The sequence below is a fragment of the Phaseolus vulgaris genome, chromosome 10 (assembly GCF_051622355.1).
Source record: "Phaseolus vulgaris cultivar YP4 chromosome 10, ASM5162235v1, whole genome shotgun sequence".
NCBI lineage: Eukaryota > Viridiplantae > Streptophyta > Magnoliopsida > Fabales > Fabaceae > Phaseolus > Phaseolus vulgaris.
Genome location: NC_143507.1, coordinates 26,877,042 through 26,896,646, shown reverse-complemented (window position 1 = coordinate 26,896,646; position 19,605 = coordinate 26,877,042). Strand labels below are relative to the sequence as shown.

Genomic DNA, 19,605 nt, shown 5'->3' with positions numbered 1-19,605 from the left:
GTTTTTACTGAATTGTACATAACTCGAGAAAATATTTCAATCAAAATTTGTCTGGTGACCTCGTTAAAAAACCAAAAAGAGCGTCCCCTAGTACCATGTACAACGTTACTGCTTAACTAAAATAAAACTTGAAATTGGCCGCGTTCCATGTGCGAAGAATTGGGCCTCTGCTTAAGCGTCCCAAGTCTGCATGCTTCGTCCCGAGGACCTCTGTTACTCTGAAAGAGACAGTCAATACGGGGAAGGCCTGACATGAAACCAAGGGGGTTGCCTTCTCTAATACCTGGTGTCTTTCCTCGGGTCCTTGGCATACTCTCCCCACCAGGTATATGTTCACTGTATGCGATTAAGCGGTGCAAAATGAATAGCGTACCTTGCCAAGTTTGTTACCTTACTATTTATAAACTAAAACTAGGGTTTTCTCTTTACCCGAAACGGAATTTTCTGATAGGGCAGGCCTAACACTGTTGTTACCCTACTCTTAGGATAACTTAGCGCGCGGGGTCCCTAACTGGAGTGCAACCTCTGACGGGGTGACCACCTGGGTGGCTTCTCGTGCACCTGATCTCTAGGGTCACCCGCCTCTGGGAGTGCCCTAGCTGTTCACGTGCCATGCATGCAGCTCACCCCTGGAACGCGACCCTCAAGGGTCATATCTTTCCAGTGGCTCCACACTTGTGTTACGCCTGAATGCGTCATCCACTCTACACGCATGGACCCTTGTGACCTAGGCTTCTCCCTTACTGATAACTGGTGTGTGGTCTGGGATCCACCTCTTGTGGCCCAACTTTAGTGTTTGGGTCCCGATGTCCGACCTCTCCACAATGTCTAGTGGCACGTCGGTACATCCTGGCGACCAATGTCTGACCACCCTTTGGCTCCTTGGCGCATGTTCTTCGTGAGAAAAATTAATGTGGAAGCAACACACACAATCATGAATCAACTGCAGAAAATAAATGACACAAGATTTAACATGGTTCGGTCGTCAACTACAACCTACATCCACACAGGTAACTATTAGGTTTTATTTCTTTCCTGTTGCGTACAAAATTACAAGCATAATGATCTCTTTAAATAGAGATAATAAAGGGGACACAATGATTGACTTCACTAACTAAACATGGTGTCTAGTTAGCCCAACCCAATTGGTCCTGGTTTTATACCTAACAATCTCCCACTTGAAGCCACGTAACAATGTTCACCTGCGCTTCAACTTTGTACATGTACTTCTGTAATCTGCCAACGGAACTCAATGTTCCACCACTAGTTGCCACCAGCCTTCTTAATCATTTTGAAGACTTCATTAAAACTCCCTTGATTTTAACACGTCAGTCACTAACCCATTCTCTGTTTCTATCGGCTCCCACTTACAAGAATTGTCAGATCTTGGAACAACCTGAGAACAAACACTTTCAATATTCAACAAGAAATTTTTTGGAGAAGTTTCAATAGCTGGAATATTGGTTCTCCTAACCCACTGTCATCTAGGAACCTCAGCTGAAGCACGACCCGTGCTTCCACTGCCACAAGTACCTCTGACTGGTCTACCTAAACTTTTCCATGCTCGTTCATCCTGAATCTGACCTGTGGCTCTGGGTTTCTCTCTTGTAAAGACAACCCTCTTCTACTCATGAGATTATGTGAACAGAACTTTGTTTATCTTCTGAACTGGGATGGTCACTTCCTCAGACGGTAATTCGACCATATACAACGAACCTCTCTTTCTTCCGCGGGTCATGACAAGATTTCCCTTGACGACCTTCCACTGCTGATTTTCGAACTTCACTTCATGTCTCTGTTCGTCCAACTGCCTAACAGAAATCAAACTTTTCGTCAAGCTTGGAACAATTCTGACATCCTTCAAAGTTCAGGAACCAACTAGTGTCTTCAACATTATGTCACCCATTCCCGTAACATCAAGAGTTCTATTGTCTGCTAGTCTTACCTTTCCAAAGTCTCTAATAACTAGATTTTGCAATGCTTCACTGCTGTGGGTAACATGAAATGAAGCACCAGAATCCATGACCCAGGAATCCACACTGTTATCCGCGCAACAGACTAAAAGGTCCTCGTCCGTGTAGTCTTCTGCAATGTTGACTTGTTTATCATTTGGGCATTGATTCCTGAAATGCCCCACCTCCTTGTAGTTCTAACATGTTACACTTGAGCAATCCCGAGTCTTTGACTGAATTCTTCTTTTATTCTTGCTCCAATTATCTTTGATTTTTTTTTTTACATCTGATGACATATAACGATTAACTAGATAATTCCCCATAACTCCTTTTCCAGACATCCTCGCCAAGAATGAGATCACGAATCTTCTCAAAAGTGAATCCATCAGATCCCGCTGAACTAGTAAGTGTTGTAACCGTTCTGGACCAACTGTCAGGCAAAGACGATAACAGTAGTAAAGCTTGAACTTCATCATCGAACTTAATACCCACTGACATAAGTCCGGCTAAGATCGAATCCGTTTTATTGATGTGCTCAGTAAATGAATTGTCTTCTTTCATCCTTGTGTTCACCAATTCTCTAATCAAAAACACCTTGTTTGCTGCAGATGGCTTCTCATACATGTTAGGCAATGCTTCCATGATACCTTTTGTTGTCTTCTCCTTCAGAATGTTGAACACAACATTCTTGGTCAAAGAGAGTCGAATAACGGGTATAGCCTTCCGATCCAAACCTGCCCACTCTGCATCAAACATCTTTTCTGGCTTGTCGCCCAAAACCACGTCCAAATCTTTCTGAACTAGCAAATCCTCAATTTGCATTTTCCACCAACTGAAATTTGTACAATCGAATTTTTTAATTCAGAACCTCCCGTCTTCTATCATCTCAAATGACTAGACGAGATACTCGGTACAACTAATTTCAGATCTTGGCAATCTTTTTTTTTTTTTTTAAATCAAGAACACAAAAATTGCACCACCCAAAATCACTCACCAACAGACCTGGTCATAGTCCCCACTGCACTAGCGCTTCGCACCACCACCGTCACTGGTAATCGCCTTCGTGAAGCAGATCTGGGAGCCTCCTCCTTACACCGCTATGAAACCCTAAGCCTTGGGACATTGATGCAGCCCCTGCGAAACCCTAGCTTTGGGACGTTGTTGTCGCCTCTGCGAAATCCTAGCTTTGGGATGCTGTTGTCGCCTCTGTGAAACCCTAGCTTTGGGACGGTATTGCTGCCATTGCGAAACCCTAACTTTGGGACGCTACTGCAACCGCAATTTTCACGTCTCGTCGATTAATTTCTGCTGATCGGATCTCTAGTGTGTAAACGAACCAAAGCTCTTGATACCACTTGATGTGAAAAATGCACGCAGAAGCAACACAGACAATCATGAATCAACTGCAGAAAAATAAACGACACAAGATTTAACGTGGTTTGGTCGCCAACTGCAACCTTCATCCACACGGGAAACTATTAGGTTTTATTTCTTTCCTGTTGCGTACAAAATTACAAGCACGATGATCTCTTTAAATAGAGATAATAAAGGGGACACAATGATTAAGCCCACTCACTAAATATGGTCTCTAGTCAGCCCAACCCAATTGGTCCTGACTTCATATCCAACAACATTTGCCTTGGCTTGCTTGGTCGATGATAAGGCCCAAGATCGCCAGGCATCCGAAGAACAAAAGAACAAAGAGATCCTGGAGCTCCAAAAAGGGATGGACTACATTCAAACGAAGAATAACCAACTCAAGGACCTACACCAAAAAGTTGAACATCTCTACACTAAGAAGACCCAAGAGGCACTGGCTCTGTCCGTGAGAGGAACAAGCTTTTGGGCGAGATAGAAAACCTGAAGAAGGAGATGGCACACAAGGAAGAAGATTCCACCAAGATGATTGAAGCCCTCAAAGACGATGCTACCCGATCCTTCTTGGCTGGCTTTGAAACGGCCTTGGAACAAGCAGCCATAGTGTATCCAACCCTAGATCTTTCCGCCTTAAACCTAGAAAAGACCGTGGTCGACGACCAATTAAGGAGGAATAACTTTAACTTTTATGGTCTGTAATATGTTAACTCATCTTAACACTTTAACAATTTGAACACTTTATGTTTATCATCACCTTACTTATTTTTTATTTCTTGCCTTTGAATCGCTTTGTCATGTATAACTATTTTGAGACCTTTACAAATGCACACCTCGTTACTTAACTTATCTTAACAAAAATCATATAGCGAGCCTCTCCTAGCTTAAATATGAAAATAACAATTTTCTTTCCTAATTGCAATTGCCCTTACGCAACTACTATCAATACACATGCAAATACCTTATCACTTACACTAATTCATCTCTACATTCTGAGCGTGAAGTAATAAGTATAACGAAAATCTAACTTGGGTAAGGCTAAGCATGAAAAACCATGGAATTCTCACTTAACAGAGAACTAACCTTTCGATGAACCATAAACCCATAGCTTAAACGAGCTTATATTCAATCTCGACTTGCACATCTTTGTTTCACAAACTTGGGCAAAGGCCGCATATCATGAATTCTCTGAGCCTTAATCCGCAGAGCACCTACTCGGATAATCGTAATTGCTACGAGCTCAGTCATCTTACCCACGTATATAATCGAAGGATTCCACTACATGTCATCTAATAATTTCACAGAGCGCCTAAACTCGGGTGATTGTTCTTACGCCAAGTTAGGTCGTCTTACCTTACATCAAATCAAACAATTTAGTCATAACAAATCAGTTTGCAGAGCGCCTATACTCGGGTAGTCGTTCTTACGCCGAGCTAGGTCATCTTACCTTGCCAAATACTTCATCTATATCAATTTTATGTACAGGCGCCTATACTCGAGTAATCGCACTGATGTCGAGCTAGGTAGTCTTAGCTGTTACTAGATAACCAATTTACGCATAGGGCGCCTATACTCGGGTAGTCATATTGACACCGAGCTAGGTCGTCTTACCTGACCCCAAACCAAGTGAACCACTAGGCAAACCAGTCTCACAGTGCGCCCCTGCTCGGGTACACGTACTAACATCGAACTAGGTCTTCTTACCTTGTGCTAACTCGAGTAAATCAACAAACAAAGTACTCTCACATGGCGATTATGCTCAGGTGAGCTAGGTCAACTTATCGTGTGCTAACTCAAGTAAATCAACAAACAAAATACTCTTACAGGGCGCCTATGCTCGGGTATACGTACTTACACCGAGTTAAGTCGACTTACTGCGTGCTAACTCAAGTAAATCAACAAACAAAGTACTCTCACAGGGCGCCTATGCTCGGGTATATGTACTTACACCGAGCCAGGTGGACTTACCGTGTGCTAAGTCAAGTAAATCAATAAACAAAGTACTCTCACAGGGAGCCTATGCTCGGGTATACGTACTTACACCAAGCTGGTCGACCTACCGTGTGCTAACTCAAGTAAATCAACAAACAAAGTACTCTCACAGTGCGCCTATGCTCGAGTATACATACTTACACCGAGCTAGGTCGACTTACCATGTGCTAACTCAAGTAAATCAACAAAACTAATGCACCATCTTCCACGTACAAATTTATCACTAGATGACCTCGTTAAAAAACCCTTTCAAGGAAAAAAAAGCATCATCTTAAACATCACATTGTTAAAAAGAAAGCATTAAAATGAGATGTCTTATCTGAAGTAAAACTTGAGGTTTTCCACGTTCCACGTTCGGGGAATGGCTCCCCATTCCAGGGTTTCCAGCCTATACGCTCCATTCCCAAGCACCTCGACTACGCGAAACGAGTCAGTCCTCTTCGGAGATAACTTGTTTTCTAACTCGTAGGAATGGGCCTTTCGCATCACCAAGTCGGCAACCTTGAATTGCCGAGATTTCTTCTTGGTCTTTTGCTTTAGCTCCACCCTTCTCTTTAAAGCCTTTGAGTTAATACGGGCATGTTCGCGTACCTCATCCAACGAATTCAGGTTTACCATCCTTCATTCGTTAAATTCCTCAACAACGAAGCTTTGGAACAAAAGAGAATTCTCTTGTATTTCCACTGGTATCATGGCGTCTGACCCATATACCAAACTAAAGGCATCTCTTTGGTTGTTGATTTCGGGGTGGTATGATAAGCTCACAGGATTCTGGGAATTTCTTCTGACCAAGTTCCCTTGGCCTTTTTTGACCTCCTATTCAATCCTCTAAATAGGATTCTGTTAGCTGACTCAACCTAGCCATTCGTCTGAGGGTGTTCCACCAAGGCAAAAATCTGCTTTATTCCGAGCTCCGAGCAGAGCTTACCTTACTGTTGGCTAAAAAATTGGGTTCCATTGTCGGGCACTGAGTGCCTCGGAATCCCAAAACGGCACACAATGTTCTTCCGTACGAAATGTTGTACCCTGTGAGCAGTTATTTGTGTAACTGACTCGACTTCAATCCACTTGGTGAAGTATTCAATTCATCTGGCGTATCGCCAAAGGGAAAGGGCCTAAAATGTCTATTTCCCACGTGTGAAAAGGCCACGAGCTATAAATTGACTGTAACTCCTCGGTTGGCGCATGGTGCCAATCAGCATGCTTCTGACATTTCTCACAACGTTGTGCATATTTCACGCAATCCTCCTTCATGGTCGGCCAATAATACCCAGCTCAGATGACCTTCAACGAGAGAGTTCATCCTCCTATGTGGCTACCGCAAATGCCTTCATGGAGCTCGGCCATTATGTAGACGCACTGATCTCCACTTACACATGTGAGGATTGGGTGGGTATAACCGTGACGAAAAAGATTGCCATCTATTAGGGTATACCGCCCTGCATTCCTCTTAACCATCTTGGCCTCCATGGGCTCGGTAGGAAGTTACCCATCAGCTAGGTAACGCTTGTAGGGTGTTATCCAAGTCTCTGTGGTGTCAACTTGTAAAACCTCAAGAAACTCATTCTCCAATAACCCGTAGGTGGTTACTCTTGGGACTTTCAGGGTTCCCTGAGTCATCGACCGATACCTTCTCCTTTTTCCTGAGTTGATCCCTAAGACCACGTGGCTGACCTGGGTTGGTCCTCTTTTAGCTGTTCTGGGCAACTTTAATGTCTCCTAGATCACTGACCTCTGCCCACCTCCCTTCCCTGAGCTGGCTAGCTTAGACAACATCTTTGCTTGGGAGTTCAGCTATCTGGGAATGTGAACAAGGTCGAACGTAGAAAAGGCTTCTTTTAAGATCATTATGTACCTTGGAGTTCTGCTCTTGGATCTGCTCCTACTCTCGTCTGTTCTCCTCATTCGCCTCTTGAAGGGCCTTCATGGTATCCATGAGTTGTTGTAAGACAGGGGCATCGCTTCCTTCAGATCCCTACGGGCCTTACCTTGTGTTTCTCATCACGTCAAAAGGTTCAATCACGAATGTGGATGAGATAAAGTTTTATCGGGCCCCACGGTGGGCACCAAATGTTCTCACCGGTTGACTTCGGGCGGACTGAATGGACAAGCTCCACTTCTGCTTTGTCTCCAACTGTTGCTTCGCTTCACTTGGACAAAAGGGGCTCTACCTGTTGATCACTCCGATGATCAAGTTAGTGAGAGAATTCAAATATCAAATCAGTTTCAGTCTTAAGTTTTCAGCAACAACATACCTTTATCGGAGGTCTCAAGCCCATTTTATATATATCCTCTCTTCAGCTTCTACTAATGAGAGTATAATCTCAACATAAAGCATATAACCATAACAGAAAAACCAAATGTTCAAGTGCACCTCTTATCTTCGGGTGCTAACAACAAAAAAATATTTTGTTTACATGTGCACCATTATTCTCGGGTGCTAACAACATTATTCTCAACAACCTTTATTTGTATTTAACTAACATTTGTATTATAACCAAAATAAAATACTTCTTTTTATTTTTCCTAAGCTGACTACCAATATCTAAGCCAAACTCATGACCCACCCTTTGCGTCCACACTCACCCAAAGTCGAGCTGACTACACCCAAATGTTTGGACCGAGGTCCCGAGTACTTTGTTCAATATAATAAGCATATTTTTATTTTTCCTGAAATTCTGGTTAATTTTGTTAAAAAAAATCTACGTGTTAATAATTAATAGGTTGTGACTCTTTACATAAGTTATATTCTTAATTAATGATGAGCTACACTCTCATTTAATATAAGATTAAGCTAAGTACATATACATGTATAAAAATTAATAAGTAATAAAAATATCAATAAATATTACATTAATTTTTTTTATTTATTATATAAAATTTAATTAACAATAAAAATATCTATAAATATTGCATTTATTGGCCATAAATGTTGCATTTATTTATCATATTTTTTATTAAATAAATAAATACGGCATTTCTCATATACATTATATAAAAAAGTATATTATTAAATAAAAGTTAATACTTAAAAACATTTACAATGCGAAGAGTTTTACAACATCAATATCATTGTAAAATAATTTGTTTGACATTGTAAAAGAATTTTGAACGAGTTTTTATAAACAATTGTTATATTTTTAATGTATAGTTGTGTTATTCTTAATTTTTTTTTACCTATTATTGTTTATTTTAATTTTATAAAAATAATTATTTATTGTACTATTTTCAATATTTTTTAATTTTTTATGTAATTTAAATTAACAAAAATAACATTATAAATTAAAGTAACTATCATGTGGAAATTGTAAAAAAATATGTAATAAAACAGTTTAAATTGGAAACTAAAAAATTTAAATTTCTAAAAAAATAATTAATTAATTTGATTAATACACATTACATCTACTCATTTAAATAAACCAACTTGACCAAATCAAAATATCCTATACAACTTTTAAAAAATAACAATACTACAAAATTTAATAACAATTTAATTCTTTTAAAAAATATAAAATTGTAAATACATAATAAATATATTTTATTTAAAATTTTATTTATATAATTATATCTTTTATATTATTTTTACATTTATTAACTACTTGATCATGTAATTTATCATACACTTATAATCCAGTAAAATAAATTATCAATTTCAAACTTATAAATTGGACATTCATCATCTAGTACTAGTTTATCAATTAATAAATATATTTAAGTAAACATTTTTTTATTATGTTAGAGCCTAAAGCTTACAAATTTGAGATAAACAATAAAAAAAATTTATATAGTATCAAAAGTTGTTTGGGTGGGCTAATAAAGAATATTAAACTAAATGTATCAGTATCATGATCAATTCATAGACTGTTTAGACAGAAAGAGGAAAAGTAAAAAAAATAAAAATGGCTTTCAACATTGTAGGTTTTCCACAACTAAGAATGTAGGCTTTTTGAGCATTGTGATGACACTTCTATGTTTGTTTGCCGAGTAGGATTTCCACAACCAATTTTCATCATCATTTATTGATGTGGAACGTGTTTATGTATGTTTCGGTGTTGCTTGTCTTTTTGAATTTAAGATATAAGACACAAACTCATCATGAACACAATATTTCCTTTGCAAAGGACAAAACATCACCACATATGAAAGCTATGGCCAATAAAGATGTGCCAAAAGTTAGAGACGAGAATGTGGACCAGTACACTGGAATTTGGTCCGCCCATGTAGATGAAATGTAGATTGATTTTATTAGTTCCCTTCCATGCGGGTCTATAGATTAATCTGTATAAGAAATATATTTTAAAAATTAATAAAAAATAATTTATAAATATAAATTTTGAATAAATTTAGTTTTTATTTATTAAGTTAATTATTTTTTTATAGATGAAATTAGGTCTCATAATATTTGATTCTGCCTGTTGACCGGAGCGCTGGAGAATGCCTCGTCAAAGGATCGACGTGCGCGCCGCTACTCACCTCCGTTCCTCCTCGGGATCTATCTCAAGAACCTGCAAAGAAACGATACGGCGCCGCTGCGGCCGATCGCACTCCGACGCTCAAGTCAGTGACGGTATCACCAAATACTAAGAACTGGAATCGTGCAAATCTCTCTCACAAACAGCTCTGTCACTCGCAAGCGTAAAGTGTATGAACTGAACGTGCGTACCTTAGAAAATCTGTTAGGAACTCTTATATACCTGGTGGTTTTCTCTCTCCTGGCAGTTACAGACTTGGACACGTGGCTCGTATCCAACTGTACACGTGCCATCATCTGGAGGCTCCCTGACTTGGCGCTACTTCTACTCTCATTTTGGCTAAGTTACCTATGCATGGTGCTGCCCAGTGCATAGCTAACTCAGGAGTGCGATCTCTACTGAAACTGGCGAGGTAGGGCCTTCATACACCTTCCCTGTGGTCTCGCCGGCCGCCTTCATAATCTGCTTCTCCTTTAACTTCGGCGATGTGCTTGTTCTGGCGATCTCCGACTGCCTGGTCGCCTGAGTCTGCATCTGGCGACTTCGTCCTCAACCTGGCGATCGCCTATTCTGGTAAGCTGGAGATCGGAACACGCCAACTTAACTATCGGCGACTACACGTGCCTCCCGACTTCCTTCCCAACTGTCAACCTGGCGCCTTGTCAACACGCCTACACTGTAACAGGATGCCACGTCATCGCATCCGACCATCAGGGCGGTACAATATTATTTTCATGATAATACTAAAAAAATTATAATGATATTTTAATTTTTAATAAAATTTAAATTTTAATCGTACTAAATTAATAAAATATTTTATTTATATATACACTTTTTTTAAATAATACATATAGACACATTATTATTATTTTAATTTAAAAATAGTATCAAGTAATATATAATATATATATATATTATAATATTATATTTAAATTTTATTGTAAAAAGAATAATGTCTGACTACTATATTTAAAATTTGATGAGTATTGAAATTAAAAAAAAAACAAAAAAATACACTATTAAATACTAAAAAATCATTATCGAATTTTGTGAAAGTGTTATTGTACCTGAGTGGAGAGATGGGGCCCAGGCACGGTCGGTTGACGTGGTGTAATTGCTGACGTGTTGATCTTCTTCTCCTCTGGTCGATTGTCCTTTCTTGCTGTCTCCTTTGGTCGGTCGTCCCTTTGTGCTATCCACTTCGGTCGGGCGGGGGAGGGTACCTGCGAAGGCACTCCGACGCTCAAGTAAGTATGAGATTCTAAGCGCAGTTTCGTAAGTGAATGAAAACGTACCTTTCTCTGGCTTGAGCACAGTATTTATAGGATTGCCTAATGGGCTTTCTATCCCTTGGGCTCAGGGTGGTTATGGATATGTCTTGTCAGTCGTGCTCCGGAATACCCGGGGAACATATCTTCTCTAAACGCATATTCCTTAATCTTCGGAGGTGTATCTTAACCACCTTAGCTTGTCACATAAATGCCCTTACATTTATTGTGCATACGGCCGGTCGGAACGTGCGTTCGTTTCCATTTATTGTGTATACGGCCGGTCGGCCACGTGCGTTCGTTTCCATTTATTGTGTATAAGGCCGGTCGGCCACGTGCGTTCGTCCGGTGCCTACCAGTACACTTGCCCCCCAGGCTCGAGGTGAATAAAAGCCGAAGAGTCGTAATAATTGTTGTGCCTTTCGAGTTGTCAGACATTAAATTTAACGGAATGACGGGACGTTCGCATTAGCGAAGAATATTTTCGGTTAGGCATCGGACAAGCGGCCTGCCTGCATGGAGCACCCCTGGAGGACGACCAGTACGACAGAAAAAATAATAGTTGATGGAAAGCTGGTGCCGGTCAACCCCGATGATAATTTAAATGAGGAGGCCGAGGGGGAGACCCCTGGCCCACAGCCTAACGCCTCTTTTGAAGAGTTAATGAACAATGTGGCATAGAAAATTGCTGGACCCGACATGTGGGCAATGCACACTTGCATAAATAATTCTGATTACATTAAAGTAATAAGATAATTCTGATGCCGGACGAGGCATAAATAATTCTGATTACATTAAAGTAATAAGATAATTCTGATGTCGAACGAGGCATAAATAAGTGAATAATTCTGATGCCGAACGTGGCATAAAAAAGTCTGATTACGTTAAGGTAATAATTCAGATGCCGAACGAGGCATAAGATTGAGTAAATAATTCTGATGCCGAACGTGGCATAATAATTCTGATTACGTTAAGGTAATAATTCAGATGCCGAACGAGGCATAAGATTGAGTAAATAATTCTGATGCCGAACGTGGCATAAATAATTCTGATTACGTTGAGGTAATAATTCAGATGCCGAACGAGGCATCAGATTGAGTAAATAATTCTGATGCCGAACGTGGCATAAATAATTTGGATTACGTTAAGGTAATAATTCAGATGCCGAACGAGGCATAAGATTGAGTAAATAATTCTGATGCCGAACGTGGCATAAATAATTATTATTACGTTAAAGTAATAATTCTGATGCCGAACGAGGCATAAATAATTATTATTACGTTAAAGTAATAATTCTGATGCCGAACGAGGCATATATAATTCTGACTACGTTAAAAGTAATAATTCTGATGCCGAGCGAGGCATATATAATTCTGACTACGTTAAAAGTAATAATTCTGATGCCGAGCGAGGCATATATAAATCCGATAAATTCTGATGCCGAACGAGGCATAAATAATTATTATTACGTTAAAGTAATAATTCTGATGCCGAACGAGGCATATATAATTCTGACTACGTTAAAAGTAATAATTCTGATGCCGAGCGAGGCATATATAAATCCGATAAATTCTGATGCCGAACGAGGCATAAATAATTATTATTACGTTAAAGTAATAATTCTGATGCCGAACGAGGCATATATAATTCTGACTTCGTTAAAAGTAATAATTCTGATGCCGAGCGAGGCATATATAAATCCGATAAATTCTGATTTCGTTAAATACCTATGAAACCGAACGAGATATGAATTGAGTAAAGGACTAGGAGATTTGGATTTTAATTTAGTGCCTCGTTAAAACCTTCCCGGTCGTAAACCCTCCTTAGGGAAAAACCGACCGAGCGAGGAAAGAGTGCACTTTTATTATTAAAGTTCAACTGTAATAAAATTTGAGATGTGTGGCATTCCACGTTCTCGGTATTTCCTTCCCAGATAAATATTCTAAATAATAGGCTCCACCGGCTGCCGTATCTGTTATGCGGAAAGGTCCTTCCCAATTGCTGGAGAACTTGCCTCCTTCCTTCCGTGCGTTGCTCCGCATTCGCCATACTAAGTCGCCTTTGTGGAACAATCTTGGTTTAACTTTGGAGTTGTATCGTCTGGCCGCCCGAATTTTGCATGCTTCTTCTCTAATTCTACACTTGTCCCGGAGTTCGTTGATGAGATCGAGACCGACCGAGAGGCTTTCCTTGTTTAGATCAAGATCAAGGGTTTGCCGGCGGAGAGAGGGTTCGCCAATCTCGACGGGGATCATAGCTTCGGTGCCATACGTTAGGCTGTACGGCGTTTCTTGTGTAGTCGTCTGAGGAGTACAGCGATATGCCCATAATACTTCTAAGAGTTCTTCAGTCCAGTTGCCCTTTGCTGGGCCGAGACGTTTCTTCAGTTCATTCAAAATAACTTTGTTTCCAGCTTCTGCCTGTCCGTTTGTTTGCGGATGTTCGACTGAACTAGCGATGTGTTTGATGTGGAGCTTCTCGTAAAATTCAGCTAACGTTCGGTCGGTGAATTGCCGACCGTTATCGGTGATGATGATTTGTGGAAGCCCGAAGCGGCAAACGATATTTTTCCATACGAAATTTTGAACATTGCGGGCGGTGATTGCAGTCAGGGGCTCGGCTTCGATCCACTTGGTGAAGTAATCAATGCCGACTAGTAAGAATTTACACTGGCCTTTACCGGGGGCGAAAGGACCAATGATGTCCATACCCCATTGGACGAACGGCCAAGGTGATAACATAAAATGGAGTTCCTCAGGCTTTTGATGGGACAAAGTGCCAAACTCTTGGCATTTAAGACATTTTTGTACGAAATTGGTGCAGTCATCCTGGACGGTCGGCCAATAGTATCCGGCCCGGGATACTTTGGCAGCCATTGTCCGTGCGCCGGAGTGAGTTCCGCAAATTCCTTCGTGCAACTCTTGGATGACATAGGAAGCTTGGTCTGGTGTCAAACATTTAAGGAGTGGTTGGGTATAACCTCGGCGATAAAGGTCGTCGCCGATTAAGACAAAACGGGCGGCCTGCAGCTTCATGGTTTTTTCGCCGAGAGGACTACATGTGCCGTCGAGTAAATATTGCTTGATTGGGGTAATCCAAGTAGATTCCGTGTCGGTCGTCAGGCATTCCTGTAGGTCGATGCTTGGGCGTGCAAGCGTAACATGGATGACCGACCGATGCATTCCTTTACACTTCGTGGTTGCTAACCGGGACAAGGCGTCCGCGCGGGTATTGTGATCGCGTCGAACGTGCTGCATAGAAATTTCAGAAAAGGTGCTCATCGACTGTTTGACTAAGTGATAGTATCGCTGTAAAAAGCTTTCTCGGACTTCATATTCGTCGTTAAGCTGACCGATGACAAGCCGGGAATCACTTTTGCAAATTAACTTAGTGATTTCTAATTCTTGAGCGAGACGTAGACCGGCTAATATCGCTTCATATTCGGCCTGATTGTTTGAAGCTTTGAAGTCGAATTTGAGGGCTTGCTCGATGACAATCTCGCCGGGGCCTTCCAAAACAACTCCAGCGCCGCACGACCTCTCGTTGGAGGAGCCATCAACATATAAGATCCATGATGAATGTTCGGTCTCGGCTGAAGAAGTAGTGAGTTCAGCTGCGAAGTCGGCGAGAGCTTGCGACTTGATCGCTCCGCGTGGTTGGTACTGAATATGGAATTCGGATAGTTCGATCGTCCAACCGATCATTCGTCCGGCTAAATCTGGCTTAGTGAGGATCTTTACAATAGGGTAATTTGTCCGAACAATAATCCGATGATTCTGAAAATACATACGCATTCGTCGGGCGGTAATGATGAGGGCCATGGCTACCTTTTCGATCGTCTGGTATCGGATTTCGGCGCCATGAAGGGCGCGGCTGACGAAGTAAACCGGCCGTTCTTCAAAATTAATTTCTTGCACTAAGACTGAGCTGACGGCTTCGTGTGAAACGGCGAGGTAGACTATGATGGGTTCTCGTGCGTCCGGTTTCTGGATGACCGGCGGGGTTGATAAGAAAGTTTTCAAATCGAGGAAAATTTCCTCACATTCAGTCGACCACTCAAAGCGGGATGCTTTTTTCAGTAGTCGGACGATGAGCTTCGTTCGTTCGGCGAGTTTAGGAACAAATCTGGATAGTGCGGTGAGTCGGCCGATAAGTCTCTGAATTTCCTGAATGGAGTTGGGACTTCGCATTTCGGAGATAGCTCTGCACTTCTCGGGGTTAGCTTCTATGCCTCTATGAGTTAGCATAAAACCTAAGAACTTCCCCCCCTCGACGCCGAACGCACACTTGTCCGGATTGAGTCGCATCTGGTGTTGGCGGAGGGCCTGAAAAACTTCTTTTAGGTCGGCAATATGTTGTTTGCATAAGTCGGACTTGACGACGATGTCATCGTCATAGACTTCAACATTCCTACCAATCATGTCGTGGAATACGTGGTCCATTAGTCTTTGATAAGTGGCTCCGGCATTTTTGTGTCCGAAGGGCATCACTTCATAGTAGAAATTGCCGGAATCAGTCATGAAGGCCGTCTTCTTCCGGTCGGCCGGGTGCATTTGGATTTGATTATAGCCAGAGTAGGCATCAAGGAAGCTGAGGATGTGATGCCCGGCTGCACCGTCGACGAGACGATCAATGGTAGGCAGAGGATACGAGTCTTTTGGGCAAGCTTTATTGAGGTCTGTGTAGTCAACACACATACGCCATTTTCCGTTCGCTTTCTTCACCATAACCACGTTGGCTAGCCATGTGGTGTAATGGGCCTTTCGAATGAATCCAGCCTGTAACAATTTGTCGGCTTCCTCACGTGCGGCTTGACGTCGTTCCTCGCCTATATGTCTTTTCTTTTGAGCTATTGGCTTAGCTTCTCTATACAGTGGTAATCGGTGAGTGATTACCTGTGGGTCTACGCCAGGCATATCAGCGGCCATCCAGGCGAAAAGATCGGAATTTTTAACAAGTGTCGTCCCGATGGCTATTCGGTCGTCCGGTTTCAGCGAAGTACCGATGTGCGTAGTGTGGCGATCATCGCGAAGCGGGAATGGATGCAAGTCTTCTCCTGCTTCCATACGGGGATCGTCCATGCGAGGGTCGAGGTCAACAAGGGCTATCATTTGACGACGGGACATGTGTCGTCCGGAACGCCGTGTGGGGGAACGTCCTCGTTTTTGCGGGACTCGGTCGTCCGTATTGGTTGTATAGAGTCGTCGAGTTGGCTCACTTTTCAAACTTGCTACATAGCATTCCCTAGCGGTTTTTTGATCGACATGGATGGTTGCAATGTCGTTGTTAGCCGAGGGGAATTTCATGGCTAAGTGTGGAGTGGACACAATGGCTTTTAATCTGTTAATGGATGGACGACCGAGCAGGATGTTGTAGGAAGTTTGTGCGTTAACCAGGAGGTATCGTACGTTTATTGTTTTATGGAGGCCGTCTTCCTCACCAAAGGTTGTGTACAAGTCTATGTACCCCTTAGTATCGACCCGTTCACCTGAGAACCCTACAATTTGTTCGTTATAGGGCTGAATATGTGCTTCTGGGATGCGCATTTTCTTGAAAATGTCCCAATACAGTATGTCGACCGAGCTACCCTGATCTACCAAAGTCTTGGCAATTGCGAACTTGTCAATTTCTACAGTGATGACCATGGGGTCGTCCTGGGCTGGATCTATGGCTGTAAAGTCTTCGTCAGTGAAAGTAATCAGAGGTATATGTGGACGCCTCCTCGTGGTAGCATGAGCGGACTGGATGTCACGGAGATGTTTCTTTCGGGCGGAATTTGAGCACCCGCCACCGGCAAATCCTCCAGCTATATAATTTGTTTCGTGGTTCGGTTCGCCCAAGTTAACGGGTCCAGCAATCATGTTGATGACTTCGCGGACTCGTTGGCGAGGTCGGGCGTTTCGGTCGGGACTTGTGCTACGGGCGCGTGTACGCCGAACGGGGCTTTCGCTGCGTTTTCGCGAAGTCTGGCTACGGTCAGTGTGGCGTTTGTAATCGTTACGGTACGACCGGTCGACACCACGGGAAGGACGGTCAGTATTCCGTGGTGGGGATCTTGAACTCCTTGTCCTCTTGACGAACTGCCGTAAATGGCCAGCTTGGATGAGTTCTTCAATTTTATCCTTCAAAGCTTGACATCCTTCGGTCGTGTGACCGAAATTCTGATGGTATTGACAACGCTTAGCAGTATCTGCATTCGGTGGTGTTTGATACTGCTTCAATGTCGGGATTAGGTCCGTTTGTAGTGCTTCATCTAGGGCTCGTCCCCTCGGCACAGTTAAAGGGGTGTAACTGTTAAACCTGGGGATTCGGCCTCCCCTATTCCGGTCGGACCTCAGAGTGGTTCGGACGGTTCGTTCGGTTTCGACTTCTCTTTCTTTACTTTGAGTTTGGTCTTTAAGGGCTCCGAATCCGACAGCTTTGAACCGTTGATGGTAATCAATGTGTTCTTCGATTTGCATGAAATTGGTTGCTCGAGTTCGAAGGTCCTCCATGTCTTGAGGTGGTTTCTTAATGAGACTTTCAGTGAAACGGCTCGGTCGGATGGCCGAGACCAAATGGTGCAATGCAACCTCTTGTTTGAGCCCTCGGATGTTCATGCATGCTTTGTTGAACCTATCTAGAAAGGTTCTAAGAGATTCACCTTTTTCTTGTTGTACCGCTAGGAGAGACATGGAGGACATGTGATGCGGTCGGCTAGTGGCATATTGAGTGGAGAATTTTGCGGCTAGGATGTCAAAATCGTTAATGGAGTTTGGAGGCAACTCTGTGAACCAGGTAAGAGGTTCTCCCTGGAGCGACGTGGGAAATACTTTACACCACACATTGTTATCTGTGGTATACAAAGTCATTTGCGTCTTGTAGACATTTAAGTGTTCGTCCGGGTCGGTCGAGCCGTCATAGAGTTTAATGACGAGGCCTCTCCATTTGTCAGGAAGTGGAGTGGTGATAATTTCGTCTGTAAAAGGATGACCCCTTTTACTTGACTTTCTTTCGACTGTTTCAGCTCTGGAAGCAGGATTGGTATTGGCAGGTGTAGGTATGCGAGAGGCGGTTCGGTCGGCCATATGGGATTGGCCTTCTCGTTCGGGATTATCGACCTGTTGTTGGAGTCGTGCATTCTGCTCTCTTAATAAGGCGATTTCTTCTTCTTGGCGGCGTCTATCTTCTTCTTGGAGGCGTCTATCTTCATCATGTTGACGATGGTCTTCCATCCCCTTTTGTCGCAGTTCCTCCATCTGAGCTTGGAGGATTTGAATCATAGTCATCTGTTCTGCCATAGCGTCGTTGTTGTTTCTTGTCGCAACCATTATAGCTTCAAAAATTGAAGATTTGCCTCGGCCCCACGGTGGGCGCCAATTGTACCTGAGTGGAGAGATGGGGCCCAGGCACGGTCGGTTGACGTGGTGTAATTGCTGACGTGTTGATCTTCTTCTCCTCTGGTCGATTGTCCTTTCTTGCTGTCTCCTTTGGTCGGTCGTCCCTTCATGCTATCCACTTCGGTCGGGCGGGGGAGGGTACCTGCGAAGGCACTCCGACGCTCAAGTAAGTATGAGATTCTAAGCGCAGTTTCGTAAGTGAATGAAAACGTACCTTTCTCTGGCTTGAGCACAGTATTTATAGGATTGCCTAATGGGCTTTCTATCCCTTGGGCTCAGGGTGGTTATGGATATGTCTTGTCAGTCGTGCTCCGGAATACCCGGGGAACATATCTTCTCTAAACGCATATTCCTTATTCTTCGGAGGTGTATCTTAACCACCTTAGCTTGTCACATAAATGCCCTTACATTTATTGTGTATACGGCCGGTCGGAACGTGCGTTCGTTTCCATTTATTGTGTATACGGCCGGTCGGCCACGTGCGTTCGTTTCCATTTATTGTGTATAAGGCCGGTCGGCCACGTGCGTTCGTCCGGTGCCTACCAGTACTGAATTAGGGATTGATGGGAGTTTCTTCCAACACCTCCATGCCTTTCTTCTGACATTCCATATTTCGAAAAATACTTAAATTGCACTTTTACATTTTTATTGAATGTTTTTTTCTTTAATTTCAGTATGTGGAATTTGATCCTGCCTGTTGACCAGGACGAAAGAACCTTGCCTCGTCAAATCTGGATCGACTCTACGCCGTGTTAGCTTCGGTCCTTCGCCTTGATTCGCCTCAAGAACCTGCAAAAGACAGAACGGCGCCGCTACGGCCGATCATGCTCCGACGCCCAAGTCAGCGACTGAACCACCAAAATACTAAGAGAAAACTAAGAACAGGAACCGTGCAAAATTCTCTCTCAGCGCACTCAAGTTCTCGCAAGCGTAAAAGAAGTATTCTAAAACGCGCGTACCTCAGAAGTTCGTTAGAATCTCTTATATACCTGTGCACTTTCTCTCTCCTGACAGTTACACATCTGGACACGTGGCTTGCATCCAGCTGTACACGTGTCACCATCTGGAGCATCCTTGACTTGGGCGCCACTTCTTACTCTTCAGGCTTTTGGATAAGTTACTTATGCATGAAACAACTCAGCGCATAGCTGCCTTGGAGCGTGATCTC

At 42.7% G+C, this 19,605-nt stretch overlaps 1 protein-coding gene across 1 annotated transcript; it reads right to left on the bottom strand.

Annotated features, from left to right (window-relative positions):
• Positions 1-1,867: 1,867 nt before the first annotated feature.
• LOC137807707 (uncharacterized) lies at positions 1,868-18,368 on the bottom strand. The gene is made up of 4 exons (XM_090296112.1): positions 15,783-18,368; positions 13,069-14,792; positions 2,292-2,784; positions 1,868-2,149 (listed from the first exon to the last, which is right to left on the bottom strand). Exons 1-4 carry the CDS (start codon positions 18,366-18,368, stop codon positions 1,868-1,870), a joined length of 5,085 nt encoding a protein of 1,694 aa, XP_090152238.1.
• Positions 18,369-19,605: the final 1,237 nt, after the last annotated feature.